This window comes from Grus americana, chromosome 2 (assembly GCF_028858705.1).
Source record: "Grus americana isolate bGruAme1 chromosome 2, bGruAme1.mat, whole genome shotgun sequence".
Taxonomy (NCBI): domain Eukaryota; kingdom Metazoa; phylum Chordata; class Aves; order Gruiformes; family Gruidae; genus Grus; species Grus americana.
In genome coordinates, this window is record NC_072853.1 from 58221236 (window position 1) to 58234961 (window position 13726).

General features: G+C 42.9%; 1 protein-coding gene across 4 annotated transcripts in view; it reads right to left on the bottom strand.

Moving 5' to 3' along the window:
- The window catches only part of SPIRE1 (spire type actin nucleation factor 1), a 134120-nt gene extending 121632 nt beyond the window's left edge, over positions 1–12488 (bottom strand). For all 4 annotated transcript variants that reach the window (XM_054814143.1, XM_054814141.1, XM_054814142.1 and 1 more), the window contains exon 1: positions 11937–12488. In XM_054814143.1, the coding sequence (XP_054670118.1) occupies positions 11937–12264 (328 nt within the window). In that variant the 5' untranslated portion in view covers positions 12265–12488. The remainder of the gene's footprint in view (positions 1–11936) is intronic.
- Between the last annotated feature and the right edge of the window lie 1238 nt (positions 12489–13726).

Below are 13726 nucleotides of genomic sequence, written 5' to 3' on the forward strand. Positions count from 1 at the left end.
AGATGTGTCTTTAATGACTGGCTTCATTATTTAAATTGTATGACTGATGCTTGGCCTTGGAGGGAACATGAAAACATATTGGCTTAAATTAAGCAGCAGCAAAAAATTATTTCAAGAGAAAAAAACAACATTAATTCATGAACCAGGGAAAAGCCACTGTTTCATCTGATACTTCTGGGATATCAAAGAGTTCAACAACAACACAACATTGAAGCAAATTAAAGTTGAAACATTACTGTAATATTTTTGTACGTCCCTCTGATCAATTTTTGCATTTCCTCCAAGTTCAGAAACATCACTTTGGAATTTATATAATACAGAAAAATTAAGTTTCTGAATTGTTTCATCAAATTGAAATCTAATTTTCTCAAAGACAAAACACTTTGGTATAAAAGTAAGTGGCTTGACAGCTTAACAAAAAATAAGACTGAAATTTCACAACATATTAGGAAGGCACCACGTCACTAAAAGCAGCAAAATTATAATTTCATATTAATAATTCATATCGAAGTAGGGTGAAGTAATTCTGACAGGATGATTTTCTGTTGGAAAAACGATATTCGAGAAAGTCAAGTATTCCACAGAAATACATCTGTTTCAAAGGGGAGCTACCCAAAACTAATTTCAAAACACACAGACAACGAATTTTACTCTTTCTCTTTGCTTTCTGGCTGCATTGCACCTGCAATGCTGGTCTAAAATGTGCGATTTTGGGCCTGATGGCACGCACCCTAGGAAATGCATGACATGATTTTGAGTCCGCATATGCTCAAAAACTAGAACAGCGCGCGTTCCCTTGACTGCGCATACACCGAGAGCGTATGTTACAGGTAATGGTTGCTGAACACTGCCCAGCGTGGCCAAAGGATTTAAGGATTTACTGCAATAGTTAGTAAAAGCCTACAATTTGTAGCCATAACTAGAAGGACTGTTTTATCAGATTGCCTGGCAAGCCCAAGGAAGTTCAACCAACCGGTTAGCACAGTGTTTGCACAGAGGAGCCATCATGCCGGCTTCATACATTAGATCTGAACGACATGCAAAACTGTCGGCACTGGAGAAGAGTAACCAGCGTAGAAAGAGATTCATTTTTCACATTGAACTGGTCACTTTCCCATTGAAACTAAAGGTTAAACACATCTTGAATGAATAGGGAACATCCACCTAACAGAGTGAAAGTTGTTTACCTTCATTTTGAACTGTTGCCAATGCAAGCTGAATGCTTAGCACTGAAGTCTGACCTCAAAATGAAGAGCAGAAGAGTGACTTAAAAAGGCAACTTTTGCACTACATATCATCTTTTTAAAAGGACTGGTGATTCTGGTTGATTCACTTCAAGATTCATATAACAGATTTTTTTGTGTTTAAAATGGTAAAATCCATGTGATTGTTGTAAGTTATAAATGGGACAAATTTACTGAGAACTTTTTTTAAATACTCCTACAATTATTAGCAGATCTATTAATTTTAGGGGCTACTTCTGTGAAACTCAAGTGACAAATGACCAAAACACTGTATCTCCATGACACAAGACTAATTCACAGAAATGTAGTCAAGATGAGGAAAAAAGAAGTGCACTGCCTTTTTTGGGAAAAGATACTTTTTTTAAAAAAAATTACTACTTCAGAAAAAAGTAGTAATTTAAAACCTATAACGATGCAATGGCATACAGAAGGCCACCAATGTTTGCAATCACTGGTAATTTAAAATAGCTTGACTTGCATCTCCTATGGTCTAACAAAACAGGAGTAAAACTGTCTACTACATGCTCTCAGTAGCGCAGACACAAAGTACTCATTGCTACACCTCATAGCAATGCTGAGGTCCTATGAAGATCCTTTTAATAGAACTCCTAACCAAGTCTTCAAACACAAAACAAATAAATCAGCCCAGACTAAAACAAGTAAGGCAAAACTTGGATTTCTGACACGAATAGCAAGAAACTTATCTCACAGCCCCTTTGATAGATCTTCTCTGATAAACTTCCATGGAAGCTGTTCTTCAAGGAAAAGCACTCAAACTCAGAAAGCTTTCCTTATTTTATATATAGTACTATCAAAATTTACTACTTCTTTCAGAGCAAATCATAACTCATTGTTTATTATAAAAATATAGGGAACATCTTAAACTGGATCATTTATTCCCATTTATACCAGCATTTTAAAAAACAATAGTATTGCCATGATTCCGTGTGCTGGGGAAGGAAGGGGGAATAACAAGCAGTTTAAGTCTCACACCAGCTCAAATGCACTGCAGACAGTATTCTAGGCAGGTGCAAACTACTAATTGACTTACAACATTTTAATATATACTGCGTTATGGTAATTATTAACCATATCATTCCATATGCCTCTGTGCTTTCAGTCCAGCTATACACTTAGCAGATTTCCCTGAGCTGTTTGCAGTGATTTCAGGATCCCTTCCTTTGGGAATTCCCTACATTTCTGAAGAGACCAGCATTAACAACAGTATTGACCCAAGAAACATGTACTTACTTGTGTCTATCAAGACTGAAATGAATTTGCTTTTGTATGGCCCGTGCAAGCCAATTTACTTGTACTGGCTTTACTTAGCCTGGCTGGGAGTAGAAATTTCTTCTCTCTTCAACTGACAGACTGAAAACTCAGAACCTCTTAAGTGTAGCCTAAGGGTCACACTCTCTTAATTTTCACTGGGAGAAAAAAAAAATCCCTATAAGAAGTCATAGAATAGTCTCTGTCTGCAAGCAGTATTAAGTGCTTATCTGGTAAACAGGTGAAGACTTACAAAATTATTTAAGCTGCTGCTACTTAACATAGATCCAGACTTCACAACCATTCAACTAGATACTAATCTATGTAGCATTCTCACCACTTTCACTGCCAAAAAAAATTCAAGAGTATTTTTCCATGACAGCTTTCAAATAGTGACTAATGCATTCATTACTAGTAAACAGCATAACTTTAACTGCCAAATTAACTTCAATTTATAAACAAGCTACAGTTTGGAAGATTACATGATTTTTCACCCACACATTACTGAAATGCAAAACAATGGACAGTTTTTGCAAGGGGGAAGAGACTTAAATTGGATTTTTCCTATATCTCTGAAAACAGTCTTCAGAGACATATTTGCCACCAAGAAAAAAGAAATCCAAACCTTCACATTCATTTTTTCTCAAAATTTCTATTTGAAAATTATTCTTATTTCAAACTCTCAACAGGAGTCATGCCAAACTTTCATCAAGCATTAGAGCATACTGACTCATCCCTCAAGGAAGGAGCTTCAGGCTGCTACTTAGACCAGGAAAAATAAATCTTTTCACAAAATCTGCCAGGATGCTGTTAAAAAGACTATACTGAATTTATCTGTAGCCCATGCTTCACTGACGAACAATTTCCTGGCCTTCCAAGGATTAACAGCTCACAGTTAGAAAGGGTCTTCATAGATTTAATAACAAATAGCAAGCATATCATGCGCTGCTGCCAATAGCAAGCAGCACAAATTTAAGATTGAATTTTAAAGGCAAAATAGACAATTCAGTATGTTAAAATGGATTGACACAGGATATTCATGAGAAAGCATGCAGGACACACAAAGCCAAATGCACTCCACCACCCAAAGAAAAATTAAGCTACAGAGTTGACGTTAGTGATGTGACACCACAATCACATGGCTGCTATTTCAGCTATAACCATTGCTCTAAGAGCTCTGCAGCTTAGAGCCTCAGAGCACCTTCCTAGCCTTCCTCTAATGCCTCAGATTCCTCTGCATAGATCCAAACCCATTTGCTTCAAGACAGCTTCTTGCAGAATTGAAATTAGTAGCACTGATTTTCAGGCAACAGTGTAGCTGATGTACGCATGGGCAACAAACCTGAAACTCATTCTGTGTTAAAGATGAATATTCTAATTAAATGCCACAGCCCATTTCTGCATGTTTTGGGTGAAATCAAGCAGCTATTTCCACGACAGCAGAAGTCAAGTTGCCTTCAGGAAAGACAGCCACTGCCCATAAGTACTGAATGACAGTGGAAAAAGTGGCTGAAGAAGGAACACAGGGGCTAATCCAAGAAAAGGGAGCAAGGGAGAATGTGGGAGTCACTAACTCAAGATCCACAAATTCAGCAGTCTAGTCAGGCCCCGAAATTAATAAGTTGAATCTGTATTTGCTTTCTAGCTTTTACGTCTTCGAGAGGCACTGTAGCTACAACAGTAGGCTTTTCCCTGCCCTTAAGAGAATGAGGAACTCCTTCAAAAAAAAAAAAAAAAAAAAGAAAGAAAAGAAAAAGGAAAAAAGTTCAGACTCATTTCATCATCTGATTGCAGAAACTGGAGTGTTAGTTACCAAATCTGACCAGATAGTCAATACAAGAGTCAAGATTAGTACCAATAAAAGGAAAGGGAAAGAACGAAGAAAGCAAAGGCAACCAAGCAACGTAAGGAAGAGAGATGAATATACAAAGAAGAGGAGAGTGAGAACTCAGGGAAGTGGAAGGCAGGAGACTGGATTAGGAGAGGCAATCAGAGACCCCTCAGAGCAGTGAGCATGGAGACCCATGTCTTTAAGTAAAACACTTCGGCTTTGAGGATCAACATATCCCTCCTTTAAACTCTGTAATTCGAAGGCAAGAAGAAACGGATGAGTTTTTACAGCTTTTGGCTTTTTGGATCTGACTCATGATTTCTTTATCAGCCTGTAGCCAATGATTTAGAAATTATATGCCTCCTTTTTCTCACGGGAGAGGAAAAAGGAAGAGAAAGAAATTTGTAAGAAAATACAAGGAAAATTCTTAGAGACGTTACCAGACTGAAGGCAGCCTGTGCCAATCTTTTTTCATGCCTTCATCTTTCTCCATTCCACCCAGATTCACTGAAGTTAATCCTCACTTTCTACAGTCATAAGCAATCCCCTCTGTACGTTGCACAAAGCAAAGGTAATGACTAAGAGGTCTTTGGTGTTATTACCCAGTTAAATTTTGTAATAAAAAATATTTTAAAATAATATTCTTTAATTCCAAATTAACAAATCCATACAACTTTAGTCCTACCTCCTAAGATATAATTAAATGGTCACTCTTTGTCTTGTCCCATTTCTACTCTGTACAAGGAAAACGGCTGTGGTCACCACGCAATTCTTTCTGTGTTCCACTGCTCACCCTCTTTAGCAAACCTGTAAGTTTACCAAGGAATCACATCCATTTTTTTTATTCTAAGACAAATATTGTGGTAGATATACATCTCCAAGTGCTGCTGAGCTCTATTTGTAGCTGCCAGGCTCTTCTGCAGATGCTTAAGCACAGATACTACACTGACTTTCCTCTGGCCTGTCCAGATATCAACCCTTTCCAAAAAGTGTGAATATGCAGAGTTCACAAGTCTCTTTTTTTTTTTTTAATTTTTTAAAAGTTCTGTTACTCAAATCATATTCTAATTTTTTCCTGGAGCTATCCACTTACTTGCTCATTCAAAAAGTATGTGTGCTTGTGGCAGAATTCTGACTCCACTGCAGTCACCAGTAGTTTCTGCCATCACATTTGATGGATCCAGAGTTTCAAGCAGGTTACAGCTTTTCTAAATTGATAACACAGCACTATTGGATCTCTTAAGAACTTTTTCCAGCTGTTAATAAACTCTCTCAAATAGATGAAAAAGTAGTTCTCTTAATTCTCTACCTCAGCTATGTCTCTGCAGCCTTGTATTTACACTGTACAAACTGACTCATCTCCTTTTGTTCCTCTCAAAGTGCACAGTAATGAAATTCAATAACGCACTCATAGTTGTGTCTGTCATGCAAGCTAGCTTAATGTTTTATCATGAATAGAACAATATTCGGTTTGTCTCCTTACCGGATCCAATGCTGTAACGTGGTAAAATAATTCAGAAACAGAGAGTGAACACTCTCCAGTTTTCTTTTAACAGACATTATGAAAAAGCTTCCCCACTTTTATAAAGATAGGTTCTTTGCCAACGTGGATCCAGGATATTATGTACCTTTAATCTTCCTGTCACCTGCAACACACCTACTCCACACTTGGCAAACGCAGTCACACTCAGGTCAGACTCATTCACAGCGCTGCTGCCGTGCGGGTCATTTTCACTGCCTGTCGCTCTGATCACATCTTGCTCTCTCAATCGTCCTGTTCAAGGCACGCTCTCCTTCTCGCTGTGTCACATCACACACAGCTACCATCTTCATTTTCAAAGCCCTTCTCATGCTACCCCAGTCCTACACATCACCTCTTGCTGGGTACTGTGGGGCACACTGTCACCTCCAGCCAGTCCCCAAAGCTGGACTCCATTATCCATTACTTTTTCTTTTTTTTAAAGAATCTTTGTTCTTTCCCCAGTGATACCTCTTAAAGACATATTAACTCTCTGCAACGTCATGGCAGATGTCTCATTTTCCACTCCACTCCAATCACTGTTAATAATGACAACCACAATTCTACTTTCCTTTCTACAGCAACATTTTTTACTGAACTAGTCAAGAAAACCTCCATTCAAGTAAAAGATACCAGATTTGTAATTGAAGTCATTATGCATATCAAGTGCCCACAATTCCTCAAAGTTCTGTGCTCTGAAGCTTTCCTTAGGAACAAATACAGATTTCGGACAACACTAAATTAGTCTTTATTCCTTCACTGCCTACTTACCATCTTCAACATTTCTGCATACAAATAAAGGTAACCGAGGTCACCTATCACCGTTGGCAACTTCCTTCCATTTCTTTTGTGCAGGCATTTGGCATAAGCTTTTTTTTTTTCCTCCCAAGTCCAAGATATTATTTTGTTGTGTTGGGATCTTTTCTTTACTTATTTTGTCCTCCCCCACCAGAGCTGCCTACGTAGGGTCCCTAGCCATCTGCCTACATTCACAGACAGACCACCTAACTCCCAGTGCACGGGATGCATCAGCACAAGCCATGACTGGAAGCCTTCCAGTTCACCCTTACGTACTGGGAACCACACTGATGGCACAAAGCCTAGCATAAAAAAGGCCTAAGCTTTCTTTCTCCCACAGATCAGCAGAGCAAGTGAGCAAAGATAAAGTATCAACTCATTGAGGCTCCTCTCTGCCGTCTAGTGCTGTTTTCTTCCTACCTGGACTTCCAATATTAACGTGTGTGTATATATATATCTCTCTCTCTCTCAAAAGTCTTGCAGGAAAAGGTGAGGGTCAATACATCAAACCTTACTATTTTTAAATACAGATGTTTCCGAATATCCTTGAACAAAATCTGAATTCAGAGCATAATTAAGTCAATTCTAGAGGTAATATTTATTTTAGCAGTATTCATAGCAACACTTGTTTTGAAATTTAAACAGCAAGCAAGACTACTCCCATCCATTATCTTTCAAAAGAGTCAACAAAATCAGACGTAAAATGCCAGTGCATTCATTTTCCTCTAAAAATCCTGCATATTTTTCCTCAGTGCTCCACAAGAGACTGACAGACGAGAATGTCTTGATGCACACAAGCTAAATTTGCATTTATTCGTCCTGTATTTCTCCATGCTGCCTTCCAATACCTGGGCACACAAGGGCATAAGAAGGACATGAGAGTCATTAAAACTGCCAAGACAACGTAAGCTATTCCTCTCCAGCATGTCTCACCCTGAGCCCTCCAAGTCCCGTGAAAGCCACCACGCAGTCAACTTTTCTGTGATCTCTTTGATTCAAAGCCAGAATACTCCATGCATTATGCCCTCCTGCTGAACGCCTGGCAAATTTCCAAGAGAAAAATCTGCATAGGACTTGCTTCTGATAAAACCAGCAGTAATTTTCCTCAGTGCTTTCTCCTCTAGGGCTGGAGGACAAGGCAAAAGAAGGGCCACCGACACCACCTGCAGAGCCACGCTCTCGGGAGGGAGAGGGAAGGCTGAGGAGAACCACGTGCATGCCAGCCCTCAACAGCCAACGGCTGGAAATCAGCGTGGTTCGGTTTTCTAACCACCTGCCCTTGCCCTTTTCTGAGATCCTCAGGGCTGTTTCTCTTCAGGAGCTCAACTGCAACGCCCCAAACCAGCAGCTGCCTTTGCTAAGTCAGGGACCTGGCACTAACAAAACACATGTGGAAAACTCCCAGTTTCTCGAAGCCTGCACATCCCCAAAACTGTCCCGCAGGAAGGTGGCGGCACAGCTGGCACTCCGAGAAGCAAGAGTCCCTAATCTGGCTCGCAGTGATAACGCAACTCTGACAAGACAGCCTCCTGTGCCCCGTGGCATTCTACTGCAGCTACACACTGGGTAGGAGGTTGATTTCCAGCTCTCAGGCAGGTTTTCTACTTCGGTATCTATCACTTCATTATTGCTTCAAGGTTAGAAAAATGCTTATAAGTACCGTTGCACAAGAAAAGAGCTTGGAGGAGTCAAACCACATGTTGCAAGTAACAAATGGGCTAAAACATCCATTAGGTAAAATACATTATACATCGCATCTTCAATTTCATCATGGGCATTTCTAAGCAACCCACATTTCTGTCGTATTTAGACATCAGACAGTTACAATGATTGAAACTAAGATGACCACAGTGAGCTCTTCATTTTTTGCATATTCACATTTATTCCTTACTCACTTCCTTTCTGGCAAAACGATAAGGTTTGCAACACACCATGAAAACATCGCTTCGTGAGCGTCTGTAAAGCAAACTCTGTGACACGGCCACGTTTGCTCCTGACTTCGCTTGAGCCCCGCTGACAGGCGTGACTGATCACATCATTCTTCACAGTCCCAAACAAAGCCCGAATGTTCGCTACCCAAAGACACCATTCTTCAGGGACTCCTTTATTTGCCCACACAGGATTCTGTTGTTTACAAAAATAGAAACTAACAGCCAATATTTGTTTCTGTGAATTATCCAAACCTATACACCAACCTACAGCTATACTTTTTTTTTAATGTATTGCTAGAACAAAATAGCTTTACAGCTCGGAGTGTTAACCCACAGAACCCCTATTGCTCTAACAAACCTCCTGACATGGGCATTTAAACCTAAGCTGTCTGAAATACAAAGGCAGGAAAACAATTAGCAGGAATCCTTCCTGATCCTCCTCTTGCCAGAGATTCAGGTAATATCAATGCTTACGTGAAAATGAACAACTAAGCGACATTTTCATTCTTAATCTTTTTACTTCTATTTAACCAAAACCTTATTAGTTTGGGGGGTGGGGTGGTGGTGTTTGTTTTGGTTTTTTGGGGGGGGTTGTTTTGTTTTTAAACAAGGTAACCAAATATTAATAGACCACATAGATAAAACTGGAGAGATCTGAGAATCAGTCTCTGGTTTTGGTTAAGGACAGGGATTCGACTCCAAGGTTGATTTTCTGCCTCGGTATCAGTGAAACTCATCTTTGTTTCCTATCTCAAGGGCATTTTCTTCAATTTCTAGGTATTTTTACCTGAAATTTCAAGTCTTGCGCATTAACTGGAAAATTGCTTCACAAGAAACGGCTTTGGAAAAGTACCATCAGTTTCTACATAATCAGTACTTGTTTTTAAGAACACTTTAATTTGTATCTCAAGAGTAAAATTAATGTGCCCGTACAGCTTCAGGGCCCATACTATGATGGACTGCTCCCCAAGTCACAGTGCCACAGCAATGGCTCTTCTTAAGCTCTCATTGCTACTCAAGAGAATACGTGAGCCTAAGAATAAATACCCGTTCAAGAGGCTCAAGCTGAAATTGGCTCAGAAAGCTCATTAATCATCACTTAAGGACACTGTAGTGAGTAATAAGGAAAAGAACTGGGACAGTTCAAAAGATACCAAAGAGAAGCAAGCCTACTGTCAACTCTTCAACATTCAGTATAGTGAATTACTAACATTCACTGTATCACACATACAACAATTTCCAGTGAAAACCTGCTACAGTTCCACAAATTAAAGATTAAAAGCCAACTGACTGTGACCACCTTTGTTTCATGTTGATGACAGTTACTCCCACAAACACACAAAATCCTTTGTGAAAGCTTGACCACTGAGCAACGACCTATATTGCAGAAATCTATTCAAAGTCAGGGAGATGAGGAAGACCCGGGGCAGGGAGAGGACCCCAGAAGGAATACTGCCTCCTTTCAAATCCAGGCTCCTATCAGCCTGCGGCTGAAGCAAAACTGGGATCACTGAGTATGGTCTAGGAATGGACATCTGGCAGAGATCTCCCCTCCTCCCTGTTTCTATTATATGCACTGGAGGCGGTACTCTCCTTGGGTTATCTCTCCCTCATGCTTTCCTGGGAGGTCTTCGCAGACTGGGTCGGGGTTTGTGGGTTTTTACATATATATATACACACACACACACTCTCTCTCTCTCTGAGATTTTTGAAAAGTAAGTAGTAAGGTTAAAAAAAAAAAAAGATAAGAGAAAAATAGTCAGCACTGGAAGATTAAAAAGTCTCATCTATCCAAAGATTTAAATGCGGTATCAACATACACAGGTTAGCACATGTTAACTAAAACATTTTAAAAGACTAACGCAGATATGGCATGCAGCTTTAGCATAAAGGGGCCTGAACTTTATATCCAGATATATCCAACACCTTCCTTGGGGCCATTAAAGATGTACTGTAAGAGGAAATAGAACAAGCCCACAAATAGCAAGGAAAAAGCAACAAAAGAAAGAAATACATAAAAAATCAGTATATTTATTTCCTACAGTAGGAAAGAGAATGAAAGAAGTCTGATATCATCTCAAAACACTCCAAGTAAAAGCAGCACACAATATGCAACACAGAACTTCAATGCTCTTGTGACATGCATATGCCTTGGTCAGGGAAGTATTTTCCTGGAACTTCTGGGTGTTGGTCTGGCATTTTATTAAACATTACAATAAACTATTTTTTAAAATAATTTTAAAAGCACATCAGATCACATTTAAATGGAAGTTATTATTAGATTCATTTCAATTGTGGAATAAAATTATGTCCCTCTTCCACTGACTATATTTTGACGAGCTCCAAACTGGATTACTGCAAATCTCTGCCAAAAGACTTTTCAGACAGGCACTCCATTAAAAGGCTTCATTAAATTGTAACATCAGGTGTAATATCCATGTTCTAAAGGTTGAGGGCTCAATTAATCCCACTTTGTGAATCTACCATTGCCTTCTGCTTCACATAACTTTAAAATGCCCAAACCTCCATCTTCCTGGAAAATTCAGTGACGCTGAACATGGACTAGGTTGATACTGGGGAACACCATCATCTGTGTGAGAACTGATCGCGACCCTCTGCTGCCTGGCTTTAGTTTCTTTTCAGAAATCAAGCTTTACTTGAAACAACAACAACAAAATATTCCTTTCCACATTTATAATCAGAAGCTTTGAAATGCTGAGAAACAGACATGCGCCCTTCTCTTCCTTTCCAATGCAAAATAGGTTTTCCTGGGTATTTAAAAGAAACAGCTGGTAGGTGCTAAGGCCCTGCTAGGTGCACACGGCTTTCTTATTTACTTAATGTCAGCACACCTCTAAATTGATCTATTTCTAATAGGCGTCTTTGGATGCCGAACTATTTCTGAAAGACACCGTAGGATGAGCAATATGGCCAAAGGAACTCCAAAAGCAGGCGCTGTAGGTGCGGATGACACAGTATTACGCACCAAAAGACGATGCAATTATAAAACAGTAAACCCGCATTCACTTCCCCTGTACCCCCACGCAGCCGATTAAATTCAAGGCGCCGGTTTTTACCTTTCCACGCACTAAACCGAGACGGTGCGGGGGCACACCCCCCCACACACCCCCCCACCGGCCCCCGGCACGGCTGAGGAGCCGAGCGTTCCCTCCGGCGGGAAGGAGACCGTCTCCTCCCGGCCGCCACAGCCCGCGGACAAAGGCAGAGGGAGAAGGGCGGCCGCCCGCACCCGACACACGGCTTGCCGCCGTTGTTGGGCCGGGCCGGGCCGTACCCGGGAAGCTGAAGGGGGTCGGTGGCGGCGGCGGAGCACCCGGCCTTACCTGCGGCGGGCAGGGGCGGCCGGTGGGGCTCGCCCTGCTCCAAGGTGACGGCGCCGTCCCGCCAGACGCGAAGGTGGGCGGCCGCCCCCAGCCTTGCTGCGGGGGTCTCGCCGCGGCGGGCGCGGGCCCGCAGCGAGTGGCAGCACTGGTAGCACACGGCCCACGCCTGCTCCTCGTTGATGGGTTGGTTGTAAAGCCTGAGGATCTCCTCCAGCGACAGCGCCTCCGGCTGCCCACCGGCCCCGCCACCGCCGCCGTCCTCCTCCTCATCGGCGGGGCGGGAGGCGCCGGGCTGGGGCTCCGCGCCGCGCTCCCCCGGCAACGCCATGCCCTGCCTCCGCCGCGGTGCTCCTCGGCTCAGTGACCGGCCCCGCCGCGGCGGCAGCGGCTACTGGTACTGCTGCTTGCGCTGCTGCTGCTGTTACTGCTTGTGCTGCTGCCGCCCGGTCCCGCCGTCCTCATCCTCCCCGCCCCGCTAGTGCCACCAGTCAGCCGGACAGGCCGGCCCGCGCAGCAAACAGGCAGGCAGCGGCCAGCCGGCAGGAGGAGCGGCGCCCGGGCCGCCCGCCGCTGCCGCCGCCGCAGGGGGAAACAGCTCATAGCAACGCAATGGCGTCCTCGCCCGCCCCCGCCGCCAACGGCCGCCGCCCGGCGCCGCAGCGCCCCCTGTCGCCGCCAGACCCGGCCCGACCGTAATGGCGGGCGACGGGTCTGCTCCGCGGGGTCGGAGAAGGCGGGATTCGCTCCAGGGGCTGCCACGGCACGGTATGGCACGGCTCCCACGGCAACCTCCGTGTCCGTGGGCAGTGCTTTAATCTCTTTCCGAGATGCTAGGCTTCCACGTCTGCCTTTGACACGGATAACGATGCCGTGTTCTTACCTCATAACCCTCGGGCCGCTGGTTCTGCACCGAGCGTCAGTAACACACGCCCCCCCCCGAAACAAACAACTGCAGTCAGAGAGCAGGATGACACGCACCCCCCTGCACCCCCAATAGTTAAACAATGACACTGAGCCACATCTCCCTCATGGGTGCTGCCCTGGCAATGCAAACACCCCACACCACAAAGCGAGGCAGGAGACACAGGCCAAGGGTACGCAGGAAGGCTGACAGCACTTCAACGACCACGGTCTGCGAAGGCCCAAAAAGTGAATCCTCTTTCAAGTAGCTGGGAACTAACGTTCCTGCCCCTGAATGCACGTGGGCACCAGAAGGGCACAGCCAGCCCCTTTGTGCCAGATTCTCCCCGAGCTGGCACCAAGCAAGAGCATTGCTTCCTGTTGTAGAGGCTAAGTAACTTAAAACTCACATCCAAAAACATTTCTATGTTTCTCTTTTTTTTTTTTTTCCTCCTTTGGTATTCTACAATTTTACCTAGCATATGTAAAGGGAATATTAGCACCTGCTTTACAATGAAAGACTGGAGCGCACAAATGCCAAGGGAGCATTGTGCAGTGTCCCCTTCAGTACATGCAGAGTACTGCATGCTGGAAAGGCCACAGCGTGAGCGAGCTCCTCTTCCTATGCCACTTTTAGTTACATTGAACAGAGGTACTGTTTTCCTCTGTGTACCTAACATACACGGCTCAAATAAGATACACTTAGTGTTTAAATAAAGCTATTTAGTTTAGCAATATCCACCATACAATACGATCCAGCCTTTCCCATTATATCTAATTGTACTGTCTGAAGTTCTGATCAGGGTTCTGTATGCTGTAGAACAGGCAAATGAATACATTTTGATCTTTCAGGTATAAAAAGGAAAATAAAACCAGATTTGCAAAGTATT